Raw genomic sequence first — 25,102 nt, 5'->3', positions numbered from 1 at the left:
ATCCACAGTACTGAATGCTGGTTGGCACAATAGGGAATGGTGACACCGGTATTAGTGCTAGGCAGGGCTTTAAGTGGGCCGGGTCTCACTGGGTCTGAGCACCGGTAGTTTTTAGGTCTCGCCTGGCGTGGGCTGCGCACATGCGCAGTCTCGCTGGCGAGATTTAATGATGTGGGGTATTTTGTGTAAAGGGCATTAAGCCCCTCCCCTCTTTTCCTTTGGCTGGTGTCACAGTTTATGCTAAACGGTGGCCAGCCATTGGAAAAGAGTTGGTAGAAACATTTTCGTTCTGCTTTTTCTGCCGTCCCACTTGGACGGCCTCGCCTGCTTTCCTTCTGAAGTAAAAGGTTTCTTATCTTTATGGGGCCAAACACATGGTCCCATAAAGATCAGAAGAAAGCAGGCCGTCCAAGTGAGACGGCAGAAAAAGAGAAAAGTCTACGTCAACCGCGGCTGCCTGGCGAGCGCTTACAGACTTTCAGACTTGTTTAAATTACTCAAAGGGCAGCTTCTCTTCGCAGAACGCAGCATGGCAACAAATCTCAAGGCACAATGTGTGATGTTTATATAAAGCAATCCATAACGGCTTTTACTGTCTAACCTAGATGAAAAAGTATGCACAGCTGCTGTCCATTTTGTAAGAGAACCTGCGAGCATTCGTGGCACATAGTAAGGGGCAGAAAAAAACAAGCGAAGTATGTGGCGCAATGGTCAGAGCTGCCGACCTTGCAGTTGGGGAACCAGGTTCGAATCTCAGCGTTGCTCTTAACATACTGTGATTTTGGGCAAATCGTTTAATCTCCGCTTGCGTACCAAAAATGAACGTGTCCTTGTATAACGTAACTGGTGCTCATCTAAAGCGCTCCAATATCTCCGGGACGAGTTCGTGCCATATTAAATTAAAGTGCAAACAAAAAAAATGCTGCATTTAGTTCTGGCGGGTATGTGGCGGGCGCTTACTCGTGGCAATGCACATGGTTGTGCACAATGTTTTGCAACCACACCTGCCACAAAGCATGGCATGGATTCACACTGTGAAGGCAGGGGGTAACTGCGGAGCTCACGCTCTCTCTGCCTGTACCGACTTGGAAGGAGCTGACAGCGGTCCTACCGACTGATTTATGCTGCCTCCCATTCATAATGTGTAATTCTTTGTTGTGGCTACTTACTATAAGAGGCATTATCTGCTGTTTCTTTAAGGAACAGGGATCTCAGTGCAGACACCCTGCAAATTCAGATGCTGAGAGGAACGTCTGCTGTCGCAGGCAGGTCACTGTCCCGTCATTGACTTTAGTGCGCCATTACTACCCCATTCATTGCATGGGGGGTGTGGGGTACGTCACTGCTCACAGCCCCACTCCGCTGTGAAGGATTAGTGAATCTTTTGCTACACAAATTCAGCTCGCTGCAGAACGGTAAGTTCTGCACAGCAAGCTCCCATGATCCCTCCTGCTGACATCACTCATCTGAACAATGCATGTGTTTAAATCTTTATTTATATTCTTCAGATATTCAAATATCTCTATCAAGGGGTGTTCCGGAATTTCTCCCCAAGGGGAAAAAGTGTTGTCAAATACATTTTACAATACAATTTTAGAATGCATCTGCTAAAAAATAAATAGGTTCTGAATGAGCATTCATGAAACATGCCAGCACTTTCGTGATGTGCCAAGCAGGTGTAACCCTCTCTGTGAGTGTTGCAGATTGGGTCTCCCAGAGGCAATTTTGAGAAAATGGCTAATCTATGTATTTTTCATTGACGTTTCCCTCGAAGCCAAAAGTGATACAGAAGTTCAGAAAATGCAATTTTACATAGTCTATCATTTAGCTAACATGTATCTACATTTCTATACAACGCCATGTGGAATTTTTCCAACCTGCCCCATTTACGTAGATTCTCATTTATGTGCTACGACTGAGAATTTCCTCGGAAAGGCAGGGTGGAAAACTAGCAAGCATTGGCATAGCCAATAGGTCTCGCCTTTGGGACCTTATAAGTGCTTTGCCATGCAACAGTTGTTGTTGCACCAAGGATGTTGTGCTGCATAACTACTTATAAGGTTCCAAAAGCGAGACTTATTGGCTATGCCAATGCTTGTTTTTAAGGGGGCCTTGAAACGGGTCTCTATCGGGCTCTGTTTCGTGCCCTGGCACAGGCAGTCCGTTTTTTTTCACGAACTGCAGTGACAGCAGGCACATGGATGTGTGCGTGGTGTGCGTTGTGTAGGGGAAGGGAAATCCTTTAAAGAGTCCTTTTCTCTCTGGCTTTCCCTTCTCTTTTTGAAATTCAGGAGCAGCAACATTGTCGTGGTGTCACCAGGGCTTTAAGTGTAAGTTTTTTTAATATTATATACAAGCCATAGTTGCTGCTTATTTATCTTATGCAAGTAGCAACCATTGACAAATCCAATAGTCCTCCCAGTTTTTTCATCCCACTTAAATCCCTGGTGCTAGGAGGTGCCAGCCTCCTGGTTAAAGCGCTGGAAGGGGCCCAGGGAAGCCGGTGCTGTTCCCTGGGCCCCCTCTGGAAGCGACGCTGGTGCATCCTGCAGAGAAGTGTCCTTTCATGCAGTGATTTGTTACCTGTGTTTGTGCCTTTCGCAGTGATATAGATTTGCATGCCCCGGAAGAGTCATGTTTGTTTGTATATTTGTGTGTGTGATCTTCTACCGCAGTGATTTGTTTTGTGTGTCTTCTGCTGTGGAGTGAAAGCGTGTGTGTGTGTGTGTTGGAGGGAGTTATTCGACTTGACAAAAGCTAGCTTTTTAAATGACTCGCTGATCTTTTGAAAAACATACAACTTAAGTAAAATGACTGCCCTGGCAAAGAATGTGAAAATGTTTTATTTAGTGACCAACTGGCAGGTTCAAAAAGGCATTTTTTTTTATTTTTTAACTTTGCTTAGTCGTGCTCTCACCAAAACATAAAACTTCCCTCAGCCACGCTAATGAAGTTTGACTTGCAAAACGAGCCCTTGTTTCTTTGTTTTTATTTGCATTCTGGCTCTCCTAGTTTTTTTCTCGTTTAATAAATGTAGGACAAGTATCAAACGACCATGGAAAGCGAAGACAAGGCTGCGAGCGCGTACTTGGGAACCTTGCACACTGTGTAGCAGTGTGGCTCACTGGTTTGAGAAGGCATACCCTGAAGCAGAGGTCAGACCCGAGACCAGGCTTCAATTCCCGACGTGGCAGGGTCTGAGCCCAACTTTCCACGGACTCGATAATTCTCACTTTGGTGCCTACTTGAATCATGGGTTCACACTCTGCAACTTTGGGCAATAACTTGCTTAATCTCCACTACTGCTCCCCCCCCCCCCCCCCCCCCCCCTCCCCGTGCGCGGCGGGATGCCTGGCTTTCACCTTGGGGATGCCCAGTACGGGTTATCTCACAGGACTGGTTCCCAATGCAAGCGCCGAGATGCCCAAGGGTAAGTCGAGCGCTATATAAGAACACACATACATACATACATACATACATACACACTGATGCCTTCCAGTCCCTTGTATCCCAGTGAAACACGACCAGCCAGTCCTGGCCTCCTTAATATTTTGAGATTCCAGAGTCATAAAGCTGCAGAGTAACAAGCCATGGAAGAAATTGAAATAGTTGTTGGACTATTGGCTTTATATTGTAACTGCTACCACATTGTAATCTCAGTAAATAACACTTTTCTTGCGTAATTGTTTTATTTTCTTTGGGAGAATTAAAAACCTAAAAAAGTAACTGAATCAGGCTCTGTGGTAAAGCGCTTTAATGTTCTCTGCAACTGGTAAGAAATGATTTCATTTCGACTCAGTGCTGTGGTTGCTGGCTTATCTAGCATTCATTAGTTGTGCGATGGCGCGTTCATATATATTGGAGTTTGTGACTGGGTACAAATATTGGAAAAACTGAAGCCTATCTAAGTGCACATAGTACATTCTCAGGGATTGCTTGAGAGATTGACACAGTATAGGCTGGGATGGGGAGAACCCCAGGGCACCAGTTAAAGATGAAATGGTTGACACAACTACACTCACTAATTTTGATGAACGAGCTAGAAGAAAAATAATTCTTGCTCTTGAGCTACATTGTGATTGTGCGCTGGACTGTCCATCTAGCCTTTCATTTGGGTATGATTAGGTAGACCTTCTGGGTTGCAGATGTGAGACTTCCATGTCTAGAATACAACTCTGAAAATCTCTGTATATTTGAATGCTCTAATGAGCACATTATCCTCCAAACTAAAATCCTCTCCAATTATGCAACCAAAAGCTCTGAGGATAAACTATGCAGTAAGCTTACAAGAAATAATTGAGATGGCCCTATTTCCCAGATTACATTGCAACGCTCTGCATCCAGCTCCCTCATCACTACAACTGTCTTCTATGATAACCCATTCAACAAAGAAAACCAAAGCGAAAGGACTTGTTAATACCATCAAACAATGCATCCGTTCCCACTCTGTTCCTCCCATCCCACCATCAGTCAACACAATTAGACATTTTGCTGAGATCAAAAAAGCAGATCCCGCAATGACAAGTCATCCACACTATCTCCGATTGTAATCCAACCCCTTGTCCCTATGTGAATTTTCTTAAACCTTCTGATGAAGAGCACTGTGAACTTAAACTAGGCCATTTCCTATGAAGATTTAATTCGGTCTTCCTTTATAAAAAAATTTCAATAAACGTTCTGAAACCCTGCTCAATATAGACCACTTTTTCCTCAGCAAAGAAACCTCCCCTTAAGCCCTCATGAGAGTGTAGATCCTGCTGGCTGAAGAAGCCAACCCTCACGCCGGTCAACTTCTCCGATACCTATGTGCCTTTCTTAGGAAAAGTCATTGAAAAAGCAGTCTCCACCCCGGAGCAGATTAGGATGAAAAACTTGCAGTAATTTCTTTCTTGTTCATATTACAATGTAGTATAAATACAAACTACTTTTTAGGTCTCGCCTGACCCATGCGCTGGTCTGGCGAGACTTATTGAGAGGGCTTCAAAAAGTGCTACCAGGTCAGCCTAGAGCTACAGTGCATGGGCGCGCGCGCCGCGTTTTACCGTGATTACTTTCACTTTCGGCCGCTTTTCATAGCCAATAGGTCTCGCTTTTGGGACCTTATAAGTATTTAGTCACGCAACTGTTGCATGGCTAAACACTTATGGTCCCAAAGGCGAGACCTATTGGCTATGCCAATGCTTGTTTGAGTAGTCTACAATGCTCTTCCTCCTGATCCTTTTCCCTCCTCACCAAGCATTGATGCACGCTCTAGAAACCTGTCTGGACAGCACATTATTGGCTGAGCTCCTACCTAGCTAACTACTATGAGCTTGTTCAGTTAGGAACTGCAAAAACCCAGAACCTTTTTGTGTTCCATCCTTTCTACGGCAATATGGAGCACTAGAATCCGGGCTTACCTGCAAATCAAGATCCATTGACCTAATTCGCAGTTGACTAGCACCTAACTAAAGCTCAACTGGACAGACTTCCTACTAAGAGGCACTAATTCTAAACACTCCGATTCAAGCCAACCTCTCTGACACGAACCTGGGAGGCTACATTCCCTGTGCCCTACATGCTTTACAGCACAAAATCACTTTGCTTCCCCCTCAGTGTTCATCTCACATTTAAAGAGCACATCACCAGGAAAACCAGGACTGCATTGTGCCAGATATCCTTGCTGAAGAAAATTAAATTGTGTCTTCCTGACGTTGACTTTAAAACAGCTTCTGGACTGGTCCCAACTATCAAGGCAGTGCTGTGCTGTGCTGAATGGCCTCCCAGGTGCTAACCAGCTCCTTTTTTGCAGGGCATCAAGTGCATGACTCGATACTCCTGGTATTAGAGTTGCTTACCCTCTTCGCTGTACCATCTTAAAGATCAGCCGCATTGCCTTCTTATGTCTAGTCGTAGGTTCTACTCCAACTTGAAACCAGTTCAAAGAGGCAAAAACAGATGACCTAAGCACCCAATCGCTGAAACTATTTCCCCATTGAAATGCTAAAATCCTCCTGAAAACTGTTAAAGGAGCAGTATTCCCCTTTCTTCTATAAGCATCCCCTGTGAGCACAGTATTTATTTTATGATTTTCCTAACGCGCTGCTAACAGCCAACTAGCCTCGGAGCACTCCAATACTATCTATCTCTAGTAAGTGATTTGAGGTAAATGTTGGCATCTATTCAGATTTTACCAGTTCTAGCTCTCCAAACACACTATCAAAGGACATGCACAAGAGAATGAATTCTCAGAATCGCATGAAAGGAGTCCCATATTATGTAAGTACTAAGCTGACATGCTATTGGCCGAAAGTGCTAGAGAATAAATGGAAAATTGCGGTCTATGCAGCGATACTGAAACACTCTCAAAATTGTAAGCTTCTAAGCGTACGTCTGGTACTATTAAATACAGATTACTACACAATGGCTTATGAATATAAATGTTCAATTTTTGTAAGAGTTTACACTCCAAATAAGTCACATAATGATCAAAACAAAACTGCAGCATAAAGGCTAGTTTTGCTGCCCATAAAACCTGAAGAAATTGCAGCCAGTTTGGCAGCCTTGCAGTGTTTACTAGAATTGCACCATTTCTTTAAGGAGCAGGCAGAAAGCAAGCCTTGTGCTGGCAGCTGCTTTAGTGATCCTTCTTTCAGGCTTGATAGGATCTCCAAACTGAGAGAGAGAGAGATTGAGAGAGAGAGATTGAGAGAGAGAGATTGAGAGAGAGAGATTGAGAGAGAGAGATTGAGAGAGAGAGATTGAGAGAGAGAGATTGAGAGAGAGAGATTGAGAGAGAGAGATTGAGAGAGAGAGATTGAGAGAGAGAGAGAGATTGAGAGAGAGAGAGAGATTGAGAGAGAGATTGAGAGATTGAGAGAGAGATTGAGAGATTGAGAGAGAGATTGAGAGATTGAGAGAGAGATTGAGAGATTGAGAGAGAGATTGAGAGAGAGAGATTGAGAGAGAGAGATTGAGAGAGAGAGATTGAGAGAGAGAGATTGAGAGAGAGAGATTGAGAGAGAGAGATTGAGAGAGAGAGATTGAGAGAGAGAGAGTGAGAGTGTGAATCTCCAGATTTAGAATACATTCCTCATAGATATTCATTTACCATCTGTGAAGATTTTTCCACCACCTCTGGTTTTAGCTTTCAGGGTTCTGTTTATTTGTTTGAGAAGGAGTTATGCTTTCACTGTTAGTGCCTTGTTCTTAGGAGTACAGAAGAAACAAATGACCCAGGCTCTGTCCATCGTCTGAATCTTTTCCACATTCTCCAAAAGACGTTCAAAAAGGAGATCTGGAGAAATGGAGAGGGACATGATGCAATAGTCGTTCCTGTGCCACCTGATGTTGAAGATGGGGAGATGCTGCAACCTGCTCATCGTTTAAAACTGACAGAGTTGTTGACATCTCTCTGGAGGGCAGAGCGACACCTGATATCGAAGCATGGACTTGGGTGCACAACATTAAGACCTGTTTTATCCAGTCCTTCTACCCTGGAACGCTCACACATACCATTCACTTCTCAAAGATCAATGCCTCCTACATTTTCATTTTGGTTCAGGAAATGTTGCTGCCAGTGCAGCTACAGACTATCTTTATTCGGCTCTACCTCTTAACATTTTGCATCCTCATTTTTTATTCCTGCACAGGAGGAGTTGACTTTTATAAAATGGGTACTTCTCAAAGGGGCTAATACACTAAAACCTATTTGTCCTATAAAATTAAATACTCTTGTCCCTTTTGACGCTGTGGAACGAGGTGACTAATTAGGACAGTGTTGTCATTCTCTTAGAGCTGATTATAGCCTCATATTATGTTAAGGCTCGTATTACATCAGGCTTTGCATTCCAGCAAGATCCTGATGTTTTGCATCTTTATATGAATCCACATAGAGGGATTGGGAAGTAGGCGGAAAGTGGTACCTGCTTGGTTGATATGCACTCTCAAACTTGTTTAGTGATAACTTTAAGCATGTTCCCTTCCAGTTCACGAGGAGTAATTTTTAAGTTCTGGTACCACACATGAAGTACATTCCACTCTGAACTTGTATTTCGATTGTGTGATGCTTGAGGGGTAGGTTTCCCTAATGTCAAGTAAGTTCATTTTGAAACCTACCAATCCTGGCATATCATTTTGAAACCTACCACGCCATTGGTTGTAACTCCAAGTGGTGTTCAGACCATTTGCGTTTCAAGGGGAAGCATATAAATCGGGCAGCGCAGCGTTGGAACTCCAACTATTGGTGACTCAATAACGCAATCCGTCTGGGCCTCAAAGGATCATACAAGAGCCTACCTGGAGCAACCACCACTATCCCTCTTGAAGGATCGATTCCAATAATGGACCGTATAGCTTGGAACTTGCTGCTCAGTGATAAGGGCCTAGTCTCTGCCCTGCAGCTGCTTTCCTCTCAAATCCCAGTTTCCTGTGGTATTGTCAAACCCTAACTTGTTAAGATAACTGCCCTCCTCCATGCTCCCCAGGTATTGCATACTGGAATTGTGTTCCAGAGAATAGTGCCAATAACAGATTGGAAACCTGCCCTGCGTAGCATTTTTTCCATAGGTGGTAAACCACTCTTACTGGGCCTGAACATTGGAAACCAAAGTACAATGGGGCTGGCACTCTGCTAACCCTCAAGTAGACGGCCAGGTCATGTTCAGTATCTGGTACACAACCCCTCCTGCTTACTACCATATCTTCATCTGGGTGGCATACAGCCCTTTGGGGTCCCCTGTATGCCTTTATGGATGTGGACTGTTCTCGAGACGGAGTCCTAGAGAACTGCTCATTCATCTTCATCAAGAGGCTGTAATCCTCTCCCTTGTAACGGAGGGGGTGTCGCATATAAATATCCGGGTCACCAGAATAATGCATTCCCACCAACTAATTTTGATTGTTTTCAGTATGCAAAATAGGACATTATGCAAAACTCATTTTTTGTATAAAATTGAATAGGTTAGTTCTACGCAGTTGTCTGTGTTGGTCCAGCAGATATGCAGTTAATTTGTCAATTGCTTTTCCTCCTGGTCCACCGTTGCTTGCTTCTTGTCCTGGGCTGCACTAGTCTGCTCCTGAGATGGTTCCCCAAGCTTTCCCTGCAGTATCCTCTGTCTATTTCTGGTGCAGTTTCCTAGACCTGCCTTCCTGCATCATTTCCAGTCTAGTTTTTGTCGGTGTATACTAACACTCCCTTTGAAGTTTTGTGGTTTTGGCTTCCCTCAACAGCATCTTGTGGCACAAGGCTTTTTTTGATGTGCGTCCTATGAATCCAGGTGAGGCACACTTCTATTTTGACAGCACACTGGAAAGTCTGCACGACCTGGCAAGGCTCACTGCACCGGAGTCACAAAGATTATTTCCTCCTGAGCTCCTTTATGCACACCCAGTCGCAGAGAGAAAGGTTGGACATTTTGTGATTTCCAAAACTTTCGTCAAACCTTTCTGAAATACTGCACCAGGTCCTCCTCCCCATTCATCAGAGCAAAATATGGGAGACTAAAATGTTCAGGGTGTGGAACGGTCTCCCAAAAAATCTCATATGGGATTACACAATTTTTAGGTCGAGCCTAGCGGCAGCACGCATGCATTGCTCGGTCTGCGAGACTGCTGTAGTAGAGTGTGGTAGAGAAGCTGAGCCCAGTCTCGTCCCATATTTTTTATTGGCTTGTGTCATTGTCTTTCGTAAATGCTGCCTTCGGATTCGTTCCCCTCCTTAGTACGGCCTTGTCTTCGTTTGTACCCTCCTATGGCGACTAGCCCTTTAACTTAGGTTCTTACACAGGACCTGTTATTCAGTCTGTAAGCACGGTCTACTTTGAGTTTCTCACACTGCAGGCCCCACATGCGCTGCTTCAGCTGAAACCGCTTTAAAAAAAATGTTTTTTTTTAAACCGCACGCCGCCCGTGTAACATGAGCGCTCGCTTTCAATCACTCTGACCTGACATAATCGCGTGTCTGTTTCAACTCCCCCTCCCCCCCCCCCATGTAAAATGGTTTTACTAATGATTAGCGAATTAAGTCCTGTGAATTCCAGGAAGCACAATCTTGTGATAATGGGCTGAAGCAGACACCAGCACATTTGTGATACAGGTCATCTGCATTAAGCCACCTGGCGGGTTGTTTTCAAAAGCCTGCACCACTACTGCCACCACCGCCATAGCTCTCGCATTTTGCGAGAGTTGAAGCTATTAGTATTGTAAATGACCACGCCATTTATTTGTTTTAAAACCCAAAACACAAAAGGCATTGTCATTTACTACGTCAATAGCTCAAACTCTTGTGAATGCGAGACCTATTGCATTGCAAATGCTTGTTCTTGCTGAGTCCAATATTTATCAAAGCTATAGGCAGAGCCTTTGGCCCTTTGAATCCTGCTTCTTGACCCATCTATCTGTCGACGTTGCACTGGTCATTTTGACCATCATCCCCACCAACCTCCCGCTGTCATTGTGCTCCTCCTGGATTATTTCTCATATGTGTACAATTACATGTACCCGGGGCGCATGCTATTCTTTCAGCATGTCACAAAGACTTAAATGCTTATCACCAAGCGGCAAATCACTTTATGGGACTCGCTGGGTTCTGTCGGTGATGGATTTCCAATTAACGCTGTTATCAAAACCAATCTTTGCACAGATCGCTGATATTGCCCCAGATGCAATCTTGTGGGCTCCTTCGGGGGACAAGCATTGTCACTTCCTGGATCATAGCCTCATCCTCTTGACTGGCTGACGTGTCCTACTGCTCATTTTAGGAAACTGCTTTTTATGTCGAGCCTGGCCAGCGCATGTGCTGCTTCGAGGCATGCAGTAGTGGAATATGGCTTTGAAGCCCCGCCCACTCTCACCCATATTTTTAATTGGCTTGTCATTTTCCTTCATAAACGCTGGCTTCAGAGTAGTTATTAGGCTTGTTAGTCTGTCCTTGGTACCGTCTTGTCTGCATTTACCTGCCATGGCGATTAGCCCTTTTACTTCTGTTGCGACACTATGTCTTATTCAGTCTGTAAGCACTGTTTTCGTTAATAATTTTCTCCTACTGCAGGCACGATGTGCTTTCTTTGCCATGCATGCTTTCACTTTCCGTCAGCCCTGTTGGCCGCTTCTTTGGTGTGAAATAGGTCTTTGGTGTGAAATAGGTCTCACATTTACAAGTTTGAGCTATTGCCATTGGTAATGACAATAGCTTATATTCTCGTAAATGAGACCTATTGCATTGCAAATGCTTGTTTTATGCACTCTATTAGAGTGGATGTATTTTCAAGCTCTCTTGTTTTACCGCACAATCTGTTTGTGTTCTCTTGCAACTTCTCTCTCTCCCTGTAATTCTACAACTGTTCTCTCTCAAACACCCACTATTTTATATATAATATAATTCTTTATATATATTCTTTCTTTCTCTTTCTCTCTTTATTTCTCTTTCTCTTTCTCTCTCTCTCTCGCTCTCGCTCTCGCGCTCTCGCTCTCTCTCTCTCCTTTTTTCTTTGAGCCTTCCATGGGAGCGTATGCTTTTTTCCCCATGTTGCGTCCCATTTTTCTCACAGCTCTTCTATAAAAGTACAGAAACCAGTATGTTTGCTGGAGTTTCACAAAGGAGCTTGGTTTTCAGGGTTTGTGTTAGTCTCCTGCTCTCCTCATGTTGTATGGAAGCTTACAAAACAAAGTCCACTCAGAATTTAATAAAATAAAGCGCTAACCTTCTAAAAGGTGACTAAACCCAAGTGGACTGTTTGGTTGCTAGCATGAGAAAGCAATAACATTTTTTAAAATAACCCTCACCCACCAAAATGTCCCTTGGTGGCATGCTTCATCATCTGGTTCTTCCCGCCCCGCTGCGGGACAGGGCGTGCTACGACCGACTGATGGTGGCAGCACTTTGGAGTAAAGTTAAAAAGTGTATTGGTGTGAGAGTGGAAGGGTCAGGAATGAGTGCATTTAAAACACACCTGGCTTCATGGAAAAACTAAACTTTAATGCTCCCTATAGCTGGTATTGATTAAAAATGAGGAAAGAGGGAAAAAGCTTTAATGAGCAGCTCCCTCGCTGGTCGACCTGTTTCAAAGCCTACCCCTAAGCTTCTTCCTCAGGACCAAATACAACGATCTCTGTTGCCACTCTGACTAATTCCTAGTGCTGTTAGCCTATTGGGTGTTTTGGATTAATAGACGTCTGTGCAAAACTTTAGTTCGATAACTACTTGGTAATCTAATTTAATAGAACGAATATACAATTTCCTAATTTTTGACAATATTGTAGGCTTCCTAATTGGACCCCCTGAGCATCATCATCACTGGAGAGGTGGAGCGCTTGTAGTCAAACATTCGTCAAAGCATCTCGCTCACCCTTAGAACAATGCCTGCCAGTGGCTCCGCAGCAAATCGGGAAGAACCCGATGGAGCCACCAAGGAATGTTTTGGTGTGTGAGGGTAATTTTAAAAAGCTTTATTGCTTTCCCATGCTAGCAACCAAACGGTTCACTTGGGTTTAGTCACTTTTTGGAAGGTTAGCACTTTCATTTATAAATTCTGAGTGGACACTTTTGTTTTTTCATAGCTTACAGAGGAAGGACTCGGAATGAATTATTTCGCAAGAAGGTTTATTCTAATAAAAGACATAAGGAAGCACCAGCGGTTACAGGTCTTCAAGCTCCGGCTGGCTCACCTCAACTGTCCACTCTTGATTCTTGGGACCGATCAGGTATTCCAATACAGAACACACTGATCGTGCCAAGAACCAAGAGTTTATATCACAACAGAATAGCTTGTGCATGCAAGCACGAGAGTGATAGCAAACCTGAACAGAAGACATGTGTGAAACATATAACATATCTTCCTCCCTTAAATAAATAATAAAAACAAAAAAACTAATTTAATAAGTAATTGTTTTTGATAAAGGAAACCAAATCAGACATCCAACCAGGTTTCCTACATTGGCGTCTTTTTGAGTCAACAATATGATAAATGTCATTTGAAATATTGACAACATCAGCGGAACAATCTACGAGATCATCTTCATTAAATGTGTCAAATGACTTTGGTTCATCTTTAGAATTGAAATACACACTTTTATCACATTTTAGAACAGCAATTCTGCTTAAGTTCCATACCTTATTGTTGGTGAATCGGACTGAATTTTTAAGTACTTCTTTTATTTCATAAGGACCCATAAATTGACTTTCCCCTTTCTTGACTTTCCAAGGTTTTTTTTTACCTTAACAAACATCCCTACACTGACAATAGGATCATGTGGAGAACCTTTTTTCTTACCATATCGTTCTTTAATAGCACAATTTAAGATGAGGTTTTCCTTTACGGACTCTAAATTTAAGTTTGATTTGGTAGAAGGAGCTAACCAAGCAGGGTTACATTTAGTCTACCTCTCATAATCTCAAATGGAGAATAACCAGTCAATGCATTGGTGGATGTTCTGTACATCCATACTGTTTTAAAAATTTGCAGCTCCCACTTATCACTATCAATTCCCGTGACTTGAATAGCACTTTTGAGAACTCTATTGAATCTTTCAATTACACCATTACCACTTAGATTATATAAAGAAGTGGTACAATTAATTATTCCTACTCTTTTTAAATACGCTTTTGCCTTGTTAGAAAGAAACTGAACACCATTATCAGTAATGAGGCATACGGGTAACCCTTCTTTTGTGAAAGTTTCATCCAAAAATGAAAGAACCGAATCAGTATCTACCTTATCTACAATTTTGATTATTGGCTATTTGGAGAAAACCTCAATGGTAGCAAGAACATATTTATGATTAGGACCAACAGGACCCATAATATCCATGGCAATAGTGTGCCACGGAAAATCCGGAAGAGTGATCACCGAGATTAGGTTTAAGGGTAACAAGTGTTTTGTAAGCATTAGCACACGTGATACAGTTTCTAACAATACGCTTGATGAAGATGTCCGTGCCAGGCCACCAAATTTTTTTTAAAGTTTTTGTTTTGTTCTAACAATGCCACAGTGACCTTCATGACCATGTGAAACAATATCACGTCGTAAATTACACTGAGGAACGGCTCGATCACTTCTTTTTAGTACACCATCAATGAACGAAACTTCATCCCTGATTTCCCAAAAACTCCTCAATTCACTACTGTTTTTTTTGTTGGGCCAACCATCTAAAATGTACTTCTCTACATTTTTTAATACTAGATCATTGTTAGATTCTTTAAGCCAAACACCACGATCAATTGGTAAAGAATCCTCATGCACTAAAGCGATATGGAAGTCATCCCACTCATTGTGGGTACTTTCCTTGAGTGGTAAGGGCATCCTAGATAAGAAATCAGCAGTTACATTTTCTTTACCAGGCACATATAGTATAAATGAAATCCTGGAGACGCAGAGACATACATGCTATACGTGCAGAGACTTTCAACATGCCTTCAGTGGTCAAAAGACGTACTAAAGGTTTATGGTCAATCCTAATTAAACATTCCTTCCCCCACAAAAACACTCTAAAGTGCTCAAGTGCCCAAACGCATGCTAAAGTTTCTCTATGGTGGAGTATTTCTCTTCTGCAGGTGTGAGTGCTCTGGATGCGTGAGCAATTATGTATTCCTTACCAGAATTTGATTTTTGCGCCAGAACTGCTCCTATACCCCTAGAGCTAGCGTCTGTGGTAATGATGCAAAACAGTGACTGATCAAAACTTGAAAGAGCAGTGGCAGAACAAATAGCTTTTTTTACATCCATAAATTCACCTTCACAATCTTTAGACCACAAACTTGTTTTTGTTCTTAATTAGTTGTCTTATGTTGAATGTACGACAAGAAAAATTCGGGACATATTTTGAGTAAGATTCAGTAAGACCCAAAAAAGACCTAACCTCTTTAGATTTAGGGTGAGGAGCAGATTGAATGGCCTCTACCAAGTCATTTTTCGGTTTGATTCCTTCTTCACACAATTCGTGACCCAGATAGGTCGCTGATTTCACACCAAACTTACATTTTGAGTGCTTTATAGTCAAACCATGATCCGAAAGAACTTTAAGTACATTCTCTAGTGCTGATAAATGAACTTGATCATTGCTTCCAAAAATAAGAATATCATCTTGGAAACAAATAGCATTATCACAATTTTTTTAAAATATCTTGCATCACACGTTGAAAAATGGCTGCAGCGGAAGATAAACCAGAAGGCATTCTGTTGTACCTGAAACACCCAAAAGGGGTAATGAAAGCAGTGTAATCTTTGTTATCTTCGTGTAATTCAATTTGGTGATCAGCAGCAGATAGATTGATGGTAGAAAACACTTTAGCCCCTCTAACGCTGGTTAACATTTCTGAAATGCGTGGTAAGGGAAACTAGTCAATGACAATGTTGTTGTTAAGATGGTGCAAGTCAATGCATAATCTAATTTTTCCATTGGCACGTTTAGCAACAACAATGGGTGAAACCCACTCTGAAGATTCAATCTTTTCAATGATTCCTTCTCTAACTAAAGAATCAAGCTCACTTTTAACTTCTTCGCGTACAGCTAAGGGAATGTTTCGTGCTTTGTGAATTTTTGGGCACGATTCCTTTTTAAGCCGAATTTCATGTTTAAAGCCAATTAATTTTCCAATGTCATTTCTAAAAGCATTGGGGAATTTATGTAGTAATAATCCACTGAGACCATTAGATTCATCTATGACCATTACTGGATTGGGGCTGTTTGGGTTGAGAATAATATCCAATCTACCCTGATCATACCAGCTCAAAACCGATGGGCCTTTTTTTGACACGTAAAGTTTAGCAGTGCATTCACGATTCTTAAATCTGAAAATTAGAGTTCTGTATCCTAGGATGTCAATTCTTTCACCTGAATAGCCCTCCGGGCTTATGTCTGTAGAATCGAATACATTACCTAAAATAGGTACAAATTGTGAATTCCAAACTGCCTCATTAACGATGGAGTAAGGTGACCCTGAATCTGCATACATTTAGCTCAACCGTGACTCATGATGGAGTGGTTCCGTCATGAGCACGGCGCCACCGCAGTGCCCCCAAACCCCCCCCCCCTCCCAGCGCCGCGACGGAATTCCCGCCGCGGCGAAGGGGTTAAATGTTTCCAAAACAAGGAGTCAACACGAGAACTCCGATGGAAGCTGGTAAATAAACGCTGGAAGATGGTAATTTTCAAAGGAGTCTTGAAAGAACTTCAGCAAATCGCGGAAGAAACAAATAAAATAAAGATATTAAATGTACCTTTGAAAACAGTCGATGTTCAACACTCTTGAGGTGAATGACGAATTGTACACGATGAAATTGACGAGCCGAAATCTCGTAGAAGAAGAGAGTAAAAAAATATATATTCCGTGATTTCGAAATTATGCGTGTTGCATAGAAGAACGTAGACTCAGAGCAGCACACGTCATACCCATAGCCCCCTCACCAGAAGAAGAAGATGGAACACTCTGCACGGAGAATCCACTCGAGAATGAGAACAAAATGTTCTGATGCCTGGAACCCAGTGAGTGAACGTTGTCGATTTATTTTATTTTTTATACATAACATGAACCTCGGTGCTTGCAACGGCAAGAGCTCCGCAAATGCAAAGAGATAATTGCTTACACTGCCATAGGTCAACACCTCCGCAACAATCCAAAGGACGAATATTTTCTTTTCCAAAAGCAAATCCTTCTTTGTCGCGCAAAATAACGGGTCATCCAGAACCAACATACAAGCTGAAAGTCTGTAGAGCAAGCAATTACTTTTTGAAAAAAAATAAATATAAGGGAAATAATCGGGAAGCAAAACAAAATTAAACGAGGTAGGATCCTTGAATATCCTGATTATCGTGGAAAGTCTTGGAAATGGAAAAATAAATATCCACGTAGTAGGTTCTCTGAATAGGTGCTTCCTAAAATCGTCGCCAAGTTTGTTGAGTCATGAAGGACTCTGAATGAATTATTTCGCAAGAAGGTTTATTCCAATAAAAGAAATAAGGAAGCACCAGCGGTTACAGGTCTTCAAGCTCCGGCTGGCTCACCTAAACTGTCCACTCTTGATTCTTGGGACCGATCAGGTGTTCCAATACAGAACACACTGATCGTGCCAAGAACCAAGAGTTTATATCACAACAACAGAATAGCTCGTGCATGCAAGCACGAGAGCGATTGCAAACCTGAACATAGGACATGTGTGAAACATATAACAAGGACATTGAGTCCATGATTGATATCTCTTCACTCCCTTCTTTATTTCTTGATAATATGAAAGCTCACTCCATGGCACACAAAAGCAGCATTTGAAGAAGTCTGGTAGTGGTGGGATGCTACACTCTCCTGAGCTGGAGATGTCTCTTCACCCAGAGGCCCATACATCTGCTCCCTGGACTGCTGCAGAGTACCACTTGTTCCAGTTTGGAGTCGTGCTTAAAGTAAATTGGGTCTTAGCAGTCATTTTCCTTTAAATATCTGACCGTACCTTTTTCTTGGCCTCGGACATATGTAATCCTTTAAATAACTGCAACAGGGCATTTTATCTTTAAACTCAATCATGTGCACCAGGCCTTTTAAATCTGCTAATTTTCCTGTTTAAATTGTTTGAAAAATCGACCAAGCTTTTTAAGATTGAAAAGATAGAAATCGGGGTTCAGTTTTGAGATCCTTTCAAACAGATGTTTTGTCCCTCCTGAATGTTTTTTTTTAACCTTTGTTTTAATCTGTGCTTTATGAACAATTATTGGTTAAGTCAATAACTTTTCACTCATTATAAACGTGAGATGTGTTGGCTCTGCCAAGGTTTGTTTGATTTCCTTATGACTTTTGGGCCTCTGCACCTAAGGCTTGGCATAGACGGGTAAGAATCAGCAAGCCAATTTTTGTACAGATGCCTGCAGTGAAAATAAGTTAAATGGGGCGTGGTGAAAATATGTTTTCAGGTTTAACTTCTTCCGAAAACGTTCGCACCTTTTCAGCCCAAGCGTCTGAATGGATTTAGACCAGACTTTGCATGAAAGCTTGCTTTTGTTGAGTTGGTGTAACGAAGTATAGTAGTTTCTGAGATACAAGTATTTTGAATAGATGCCGAGTGGACTTGGGAGGATTAACACATTTTATTATATCTGGGTTTAATGATTTGTGATCACATTATGTATTTTCTTAGAAGTGATTGGCTGAGAAGGGCTCTTGTAAGTTGTCTGTCTATTCAGATTTATGATTTTTGTACATTTGGTATAAGTTTTGCACAACTATTTGGGAGAAGGGGGTACCTACAGAGTTGTCCGACCCCACGGGAGTGCTGAGGAATCGGATGCTTTAAAGGTTAACGTTCTACACCAAGATAAAACTGGATAACCAGTACACAATAAAAAATAAGACTGATTCCACAAGCTACTGGTTTATATGCAGATTCGACTGCCATTTTGGAATGATTCTGAAACTGATTGTCACTCACTTCTCTGCTGTAGAAAAAACAACCCACAGGTAAGTGGGGAAACACTGAAGCCCTTTGAGCCCTATGAGCGTTGTGCACCTGTTTTGTACCAACCATGCATCGGATTATATGGTAAAAACTAACAAATGAAAAATGGGTATCCAGGAAACATAGGCAGTTTTTTAATTGTGTTCTAGATATTGAGTTAGGAATAGTGGATTTTCACAACTTTGAATTAGGGCTCAAGATTTATGTGATTCAGAAGACATTTTGCAAAACGGTTTTTTCACCACTGGCTTGGATGGGGTGAGACACAATTGTGTCCCCAAACGCCTTTAAAAAAAAAAAACACACAAAAAACCACACGTTTGATAAGCCCAGAAACGTGAAACCTCTAGATGTTGCCATAAAATTGCTCCATTTTGGTGATGTGGATAACTGCAGTATCTGATCCCAAGGCTCTGCTGCGGCACAGAAGATCCAACGAAACCAGGCTTTTGTTAAAACTAGGTACGCACAGAAGATTACGGTGGTGCGAGGTCATGGATCCCACTAAGTCTTCATACTTTCATATTTAAAAAAACAAAAAAACTATTGAGCACCATACTGGACATGTGAATAGTGCGTCCTGACAACCAAACAGGTTCTGTTTGCTTTTTGAATTTGAGTTCCTGGCGGGGGCTAGCCAGGCTATGTCAAGGACAGCACCACTGTTTAACCATTGAATTACTTATGAAAAAGTAGATTACTTTTGTTTGAATGTTTGATTTAGGTGTGCAGGTTATCTCAGTACCTCTATAGATAGTTCAGTTCCGACCAGAACACGTGACCTACTGTAACCTCCTGTTTGCTGGTATTTGACCTGTAGTTGTTCCTTCACCTGAATTCATCAATAGCTGGAATGTACATCCCGGACTGATGTGATGTTTGTATGGCACGAAGCTATCCTCCCATGCTCTGGAAATATTCTTACAATATGGTCTGCTCCAAAAAAGTGACAAATCTCAGGGCTTCAGATAACCTTGAAGGTCAGCCGACGTCTTCGAGTTCAGAAGAATGCTGCTAGAAATGGTTGGATGCTATAATCCCAGAAAAAACAACTTTTGAGTTTCTTTCAGTTCTATCAAACCTTACTATTTCTATCACGCATTGGTATGTTTGTAAAATACATCGTACATAAACACTTACTTGTTCAATGCAAAAGTGCTAAGTATTAATACTGTATGTATAATACCAATATAAATGTTAAGACTGGAATAGATTCGCCATACTGTTCCACATTGCAGCTTTTTATTTTTAATGGAAGGCAGAGTTCCTAGTGGTTCACTATAGCTTGTAGGGATAGTGAGCGAAAGTCTTAATTTGCTTGGGAACCTTGCATGGTATTCCATTCTAGTTGTAATGAGAGCTTGTCGGTCTCTCCTTCCCAAAGTATTTGGATTTCCACATTTACCAATCTTTTTATAACTAGTATTTTGTTAGTAATCCTTCATGTCTATTGAAAGATCATTCGATTAAACATTGAGAGTTTCTACCTAGAGAGGAAAAAATATCAATGTACTTGCTTTAAAAAAAATGAATTATGGCCCCTTATGAATCCGTCTGGCCACTTAGAAAGAATACCTACTGTGGTGGATTGTTTATTGTTTTTGAGTTGGCGAATAGGCCTTTGGTAGAAAGCCTCGCCGCATTTTAACTGAAGAAAAGCAGTAAGGAGGCATGAATGAGCTGTTGTCCAGAACAAAATATGCAAAGCTCCTATTTGTAAAATATATTGTGCCGTCATTAAATGCTTCCGGTTAAATTTGGGTCTTGGTTGCGCAAGTTGCTTCGAATAATGTTCTTAGTTAGAATGAGATGCTAGCACCACTGGGTGTGCTCCAGTACATTTCCCTCCTGAATGCTCAACCTCAGTGGAGAATAGGTCTACCATTCTGAAGAGCGTTACATGTATTCTACGATCTGCATCCAGACTTCATTGGCGTCATACATTTTCTCAATTAGGATGAAAAAAACCCAAGCAGTGTTCATACATCCTCTCACTGGCCAAAATAAATGCTCTAAAGCTACAGCTAGTACTGTATATGGGGATATTGTAGCTGAGCTGCTGGCTCCTTCAATGACAAAATGACATTTTCAGTTTGCTTTGCAGTTCTGTTTACCTGGCTGTTTCTTCCTACAATTGCTTTGTTTTCAGTGGTTTTCCTGGGTAGCAAAATTAGGGTTTATTCAAAAATGTCTTTTTTTGTTTGTCTTCACCTAACTGGTCGTCAGACATTTGAAATAATTGAGTAAATGTAGCCTTATGCTCTGAGGTTATTTCCATTTTATGATGCCAGGTGTAAACTTAAAAGTTCAGTTGATAGAAGCTAATGTTTGTAAACTCCCGAATGCAGGCAGCAATTGATCTATAATTGTTTACTTTAATAAAGATGCCACGACTCCGTTTGGAATACTAGTAATTTCATTTTTTTCCCTTACCTTAGAACCATGTAAGCAATGACCTTTACCTCCACAAGCAAGATATTTAGTTTTACAATAATGACCGTTTTAGTTTGAATTTGCTTTAAATGAAAAAGCGAATTAAGTTATACAAATAGTTTGCAAATAGCTTGAGAAATCTATTCTTTTTTTAAAAACAAAATTGTAAAATAGCTCCGATTCCAGTTATTCTTCATTCTCTTCTCAGCTACACTCTTCTGCTATTGTAGCCTCATGCTCGTCTGAATTTCTTTCTCTTGGCTCCCTTCATTGTGAATTTCTGTGGGTGTGTTGTGTGTGTGTGTATATATGTATATATGTATATATATGTATATATGTATATATATATATATATACTCTTTTGCTACCTCTCATTCAAGAGCATTTCATACACCATTCATTGATTTGTGTATTGAATTAGACGAACTTCGATTTAATAAGTTACTGAGTGGGATTGTTTTCTGGAGATGAACACAGCTATTTAGAATTTAAAATCTTAGTTTCCACATTTTCCCATTTGCACTGATTCCCATACTGTTCTACAAACCTCAAATCATTTTAATATGCATTTGTTCTTTAGGGAAACTAAAAAAGAAAAGATTGCTGATTGTAGTCCGGAGACTTCAGTAAGTGCAGAGGTGAATGGTACAGCAGAACATACGGTAAGGCCATAATTTCATAATTTGAAGTTTCATTGTGTATCTGTGCTTTATGAACAATTATTGGTTAAGTCAATAACTTTTCACTCATTATAAACGTGAGATGTGTTGGCTCTGCCAAGGTTTGTTTGATTTCCTCAGCTCTTGGATAGTGTTGAGAAAGTTCATCATTGCAAAATCTGTAACCCACTTCTAATGCCCTGACTTGTACCCATTACCTTGCTCAGCATATGCCTGTAATCTCATACCTTTTGCCCCACCACTGCATTGTTGCCTTGGACTGTCAGTGTGTCCTTCTGTTATGTTAAAATGACTTGTAAAGTGCACGTACAACAATTGGTTTCTTGGCTCTTATTCTAGAATATGCCGGGCCCTGTTGGTTTATCATATGCTTGAGTTTCAGTCATAAGCTTGGGTAAATAGCCATGTCTTGAGGAGCCTTCTGAATCTCAAAATGTCCATGCAGGCTCTGATGGCGGATGGAAGGGAGTTCCAGAATCTGGGGGCCAGCACTGCAAACCTGCATCCACCTTGACTCCTCCGTTTGTAAGAGGGTATGACCAAAAGATTCATGTGGGATAAGCGCAGGTTGTGAGTAGTTATATGCCTTTTGAATAAGGCTAGAGCTTAATTTTAAGTTTGCGGCTTGTAAGGACTTGAAGGCAACCAACTTTGAAAGCTGATCGTTGTGGGATGGGGAGCCAATGTAGCTTCCTCATGAGGGGGGGAGACGTGTTGCCACCTGGGCTGCTGGAAGATCAATCTAGCTGCCTGGTTCTGCACCAATTGCAGTCTTTTAGTAGATTATATTGGTATCCCAAAATATAGAGTTGGTGTAGTCTATATGTGATATAACTATGGCTAGGAGAACCTGTATCGGTGCTTCCCGAATGAGGAGTCGACTGATCTTCCACCTCTTTCTTAACTGAAGGAAGCAGGTCGGGGTCACTGATCCAATCTGAGTTTTCATGGTGAAGTCGCTGTTGTCACCCCAAGGCTCTTGGCTGGAGGGAGAGCCCAACTCAGTTGGCAAAAAATGGGAGCTTCATGGGTTCTGAGTGGCCCCTATCAGAATAAGTTTGGTCTTGTCCGGATCGAGTTTTAAGTGGGTGCTGTTCATCCAATTACAGATGTACAGCATAGTAGTTTGAAATTCGGATACAGAATCAGGTGTGTTGATGGTAAACATTAATTGTAGATTATTAGCGTAATTGAATGTGCAAACCTTCCTTTCTATCAAGGACAGGATCAATGGAAGGAGATGTAGGTTGAACAAGTGAGGTGATAACGAGGAACCCTGAGGTACTCCACGTGTCATAATCATTTTAGATGCTGTGAACTGAGATAGATGGACTGACTGGAAGCGGGGCTCCAAGAACGACTTTATCCAGCTAAGAGCTGATCCCTGGAGTTCAGCATCCCGGGCACGGTCAATCAAGATACCATGGTCGATCGTGTCAAATGCTGCTGAAACATCCAACAGCACTAGGGCCTGGCGAGATCCTTTATCGTCTTCTTTCTGAAGTGTGTCCAGCAGGATCAGTATCACTACCTCTGTTGAATGAGCTGGGCGAAATCCAGCTTGGTGGGGTTCAAGATAGTCTGACTGTTCGATAAAGGCGCAGAGGCATTTGGCCACATGGCATTCCTTGGCCAGGTAGGGGAGCAGAGAAATAGGACTGCAGTTAGTCAGTCTGGGGGTTAGCCCCTAGTGTTTTTAGGAGAGGAACAATAATCACTTCTTTAAAGGCTCTCGGGACCCAACCCTGAGACAGTGACTCGTTTAGGTGAGAAAGGGCAGGCCTGGGGAGTATAGAGAACTTATTTTAAGATGTGGGGCGGACAGCTGTCAGTGGGTGACTAAGATTTTACTTTGGACAAGAGGTCCAGAAATATACGGACTGTCTATTGCTGGGAACTGGTCAAGGTAATAGGGATTTTTCGGCGTAGATGGAGGTGCCTTGGGGGCGTAGCAGGTGGAAATACTGGCTTTAATTTAGCAAATGAAGGTGTTTAGGGAGTTACAAAGTGTATGAGATGGTGTTGGTTTTACTGTGACTCTATTGGGGTTGGATAGTTCGTTGACTATTGAGAATATTTCTTTTGACCGATTGGAGGAATTCAGGGTTTTTGAAGAAAAATAGGTAGCCTTGGTTGTAGAGTAATTTTATTTTGTATTCCTTAAGTTGGGCTAAATTCTTTTATCAGGGGATCAGCTGCATATCCATCTCCTTTTAGATTAGCGGTGGGCTAACTTTTGTGTTTTTAGTTAATTAGAGAACTAGCTCTGAGCTTCATGGCGCCTTGCAGATCTTATTGTCCTAAGAAGGGCATGTTCGTTGCTGCTGCTTTTAGCCATGCTGTGAGAGTTTCCTCACTGATAGTAATGCATGGATGGGTGACAGGGACTGTTTACAAATGTGTCCAAAAAAAGATTTCTATCGATACTATTCCAGTTCCTGGCCATGGACCCTTTGACAGCTAGGCGTTTGGCCATAGTTACATTGTTAATAACGAACTGTCTTAAATAGTGGTCAGACAATGTACAAGGAGAGACTGTTAGTGTAGACACTGAGATTGGCTGGCCAGACATGATCTAAAGTGTATCCCTTAATCTGTGTGGCAGAGGTTACCCGCTGAGAAAAGTTTAACCCATTAAGTAGGTTAGTCAGTTCTGCAGATTGAGGTCCACCCAGTGTATCATTGGCCCAGTAATTAAAATCGCCAATCAACAATATTTTTGGATGGTTAGTTATTAAATGGGCTATCTGTTCATCCAAAGAGTGTGGTAACATGGGCATGTTCTGGGGGATTTTACTTTTGTACCCTCGGTACACCCTACTTGTGGCTAATCTAGGAGAATACCCTGCATACCTTGTAGTGGCACTTGGTGAATAAGCAATTCTGGTTTCCAGTGTGAGAGCATCTCTGGACATTGATAGGAGTTTGATCGCCCCTTTATCAACCAGACTTATCAGGTGATTATTTCAGTTTCACTTGGCATCTTTTTTGTCTGTACAGCTTTTCCATCTGATTATCACAGCTTTCGGGGTGGAATTTTGTCCAAATCCCCCCCTCCTGTCAGTCTGCAATCCAAGATTTCATTATAACTCCGTGTTGAAACATGGATTGGCATCCAAGCACACTCCAATGTCTCTTCACATAAGGAAGCTGCCCTTTTTGCTGAATCACACCCACATTTCTCACCTTGTGCTAGATGTGCTGTTTTTTCGAATCTGTGGTGCGTGGGGTTTTGCTGTCCAGGCCCCAGTACATGTGCTCTGTCCCTTCAAACTGCATGTACAATTGGCTAATCCCTGATTTACACATTTAACTTGCCAGGGCTAGTAAGATAAAATGTCTTTGGTGGACTCATCCGTTAATTATTACCACTTCACTGACAAGGTGAAAACATTGCCCTAGGTCTGCCATTGCAGCTTAGTCTAGCAGCTTTTAAACTTTCAAACTCGACATGGCAAAAGAACCCCCGTACCATGCCAGGACCTTCCTTTTTAATATCTATAAGGTACTCCTAAAGAAAGGCCTTGGTAGCCCAGAAGGAAGGGTCCTCGATATTAAAGAGGAAATGTTGAC

The 25,102-nt window shown here is 41.8% G+C and overlaps 1 protein-coding gene across 5 annotated transcripts in view; it reads left to right on the top strand.

Moving 5' to 3' along the window:
• TACC3 (transforming acidic coiled-coil containing protein 3) overlaps window positions 1-25,102 on the top strand; it is a 610,937-nt gene that overhangs the window by 128,054 nt on the left and 457,781 nt on the right. For all 5 annotated transcript variants that reach the window (XM_085642581.1, XM_085642579.1, XM_085642580.1 and 2 more), the window contains exon 5: window positions 21,430-21,511. In XM_085642581.1, the coding sequence (XP_085498707.1) occupies window positions 21,430-21,511 (82 nt within the window). The remainder of the gene's footprint in view (window positions 1-21,429; window positions 21,512-25,102) is intronic.

Source organism: Triturus cristatus, chromosome 2_2, assembly GCF_964204655.1.
Source record: "Triturus cristatus chromosome 2_2, aTriCri1.1, whole genome shotgun sequence".
Classification (NCBI taxonomy): Eukaryota; Metazoa; Chordata; class Amphibia; order Caudata; family Salamandridae; genus Triturus; species Triturus cristatus.
Note: the sequence above shows the minus strand (reverse complement) of the source record. Positions and strands in the feature narration are given on the sequence as shown.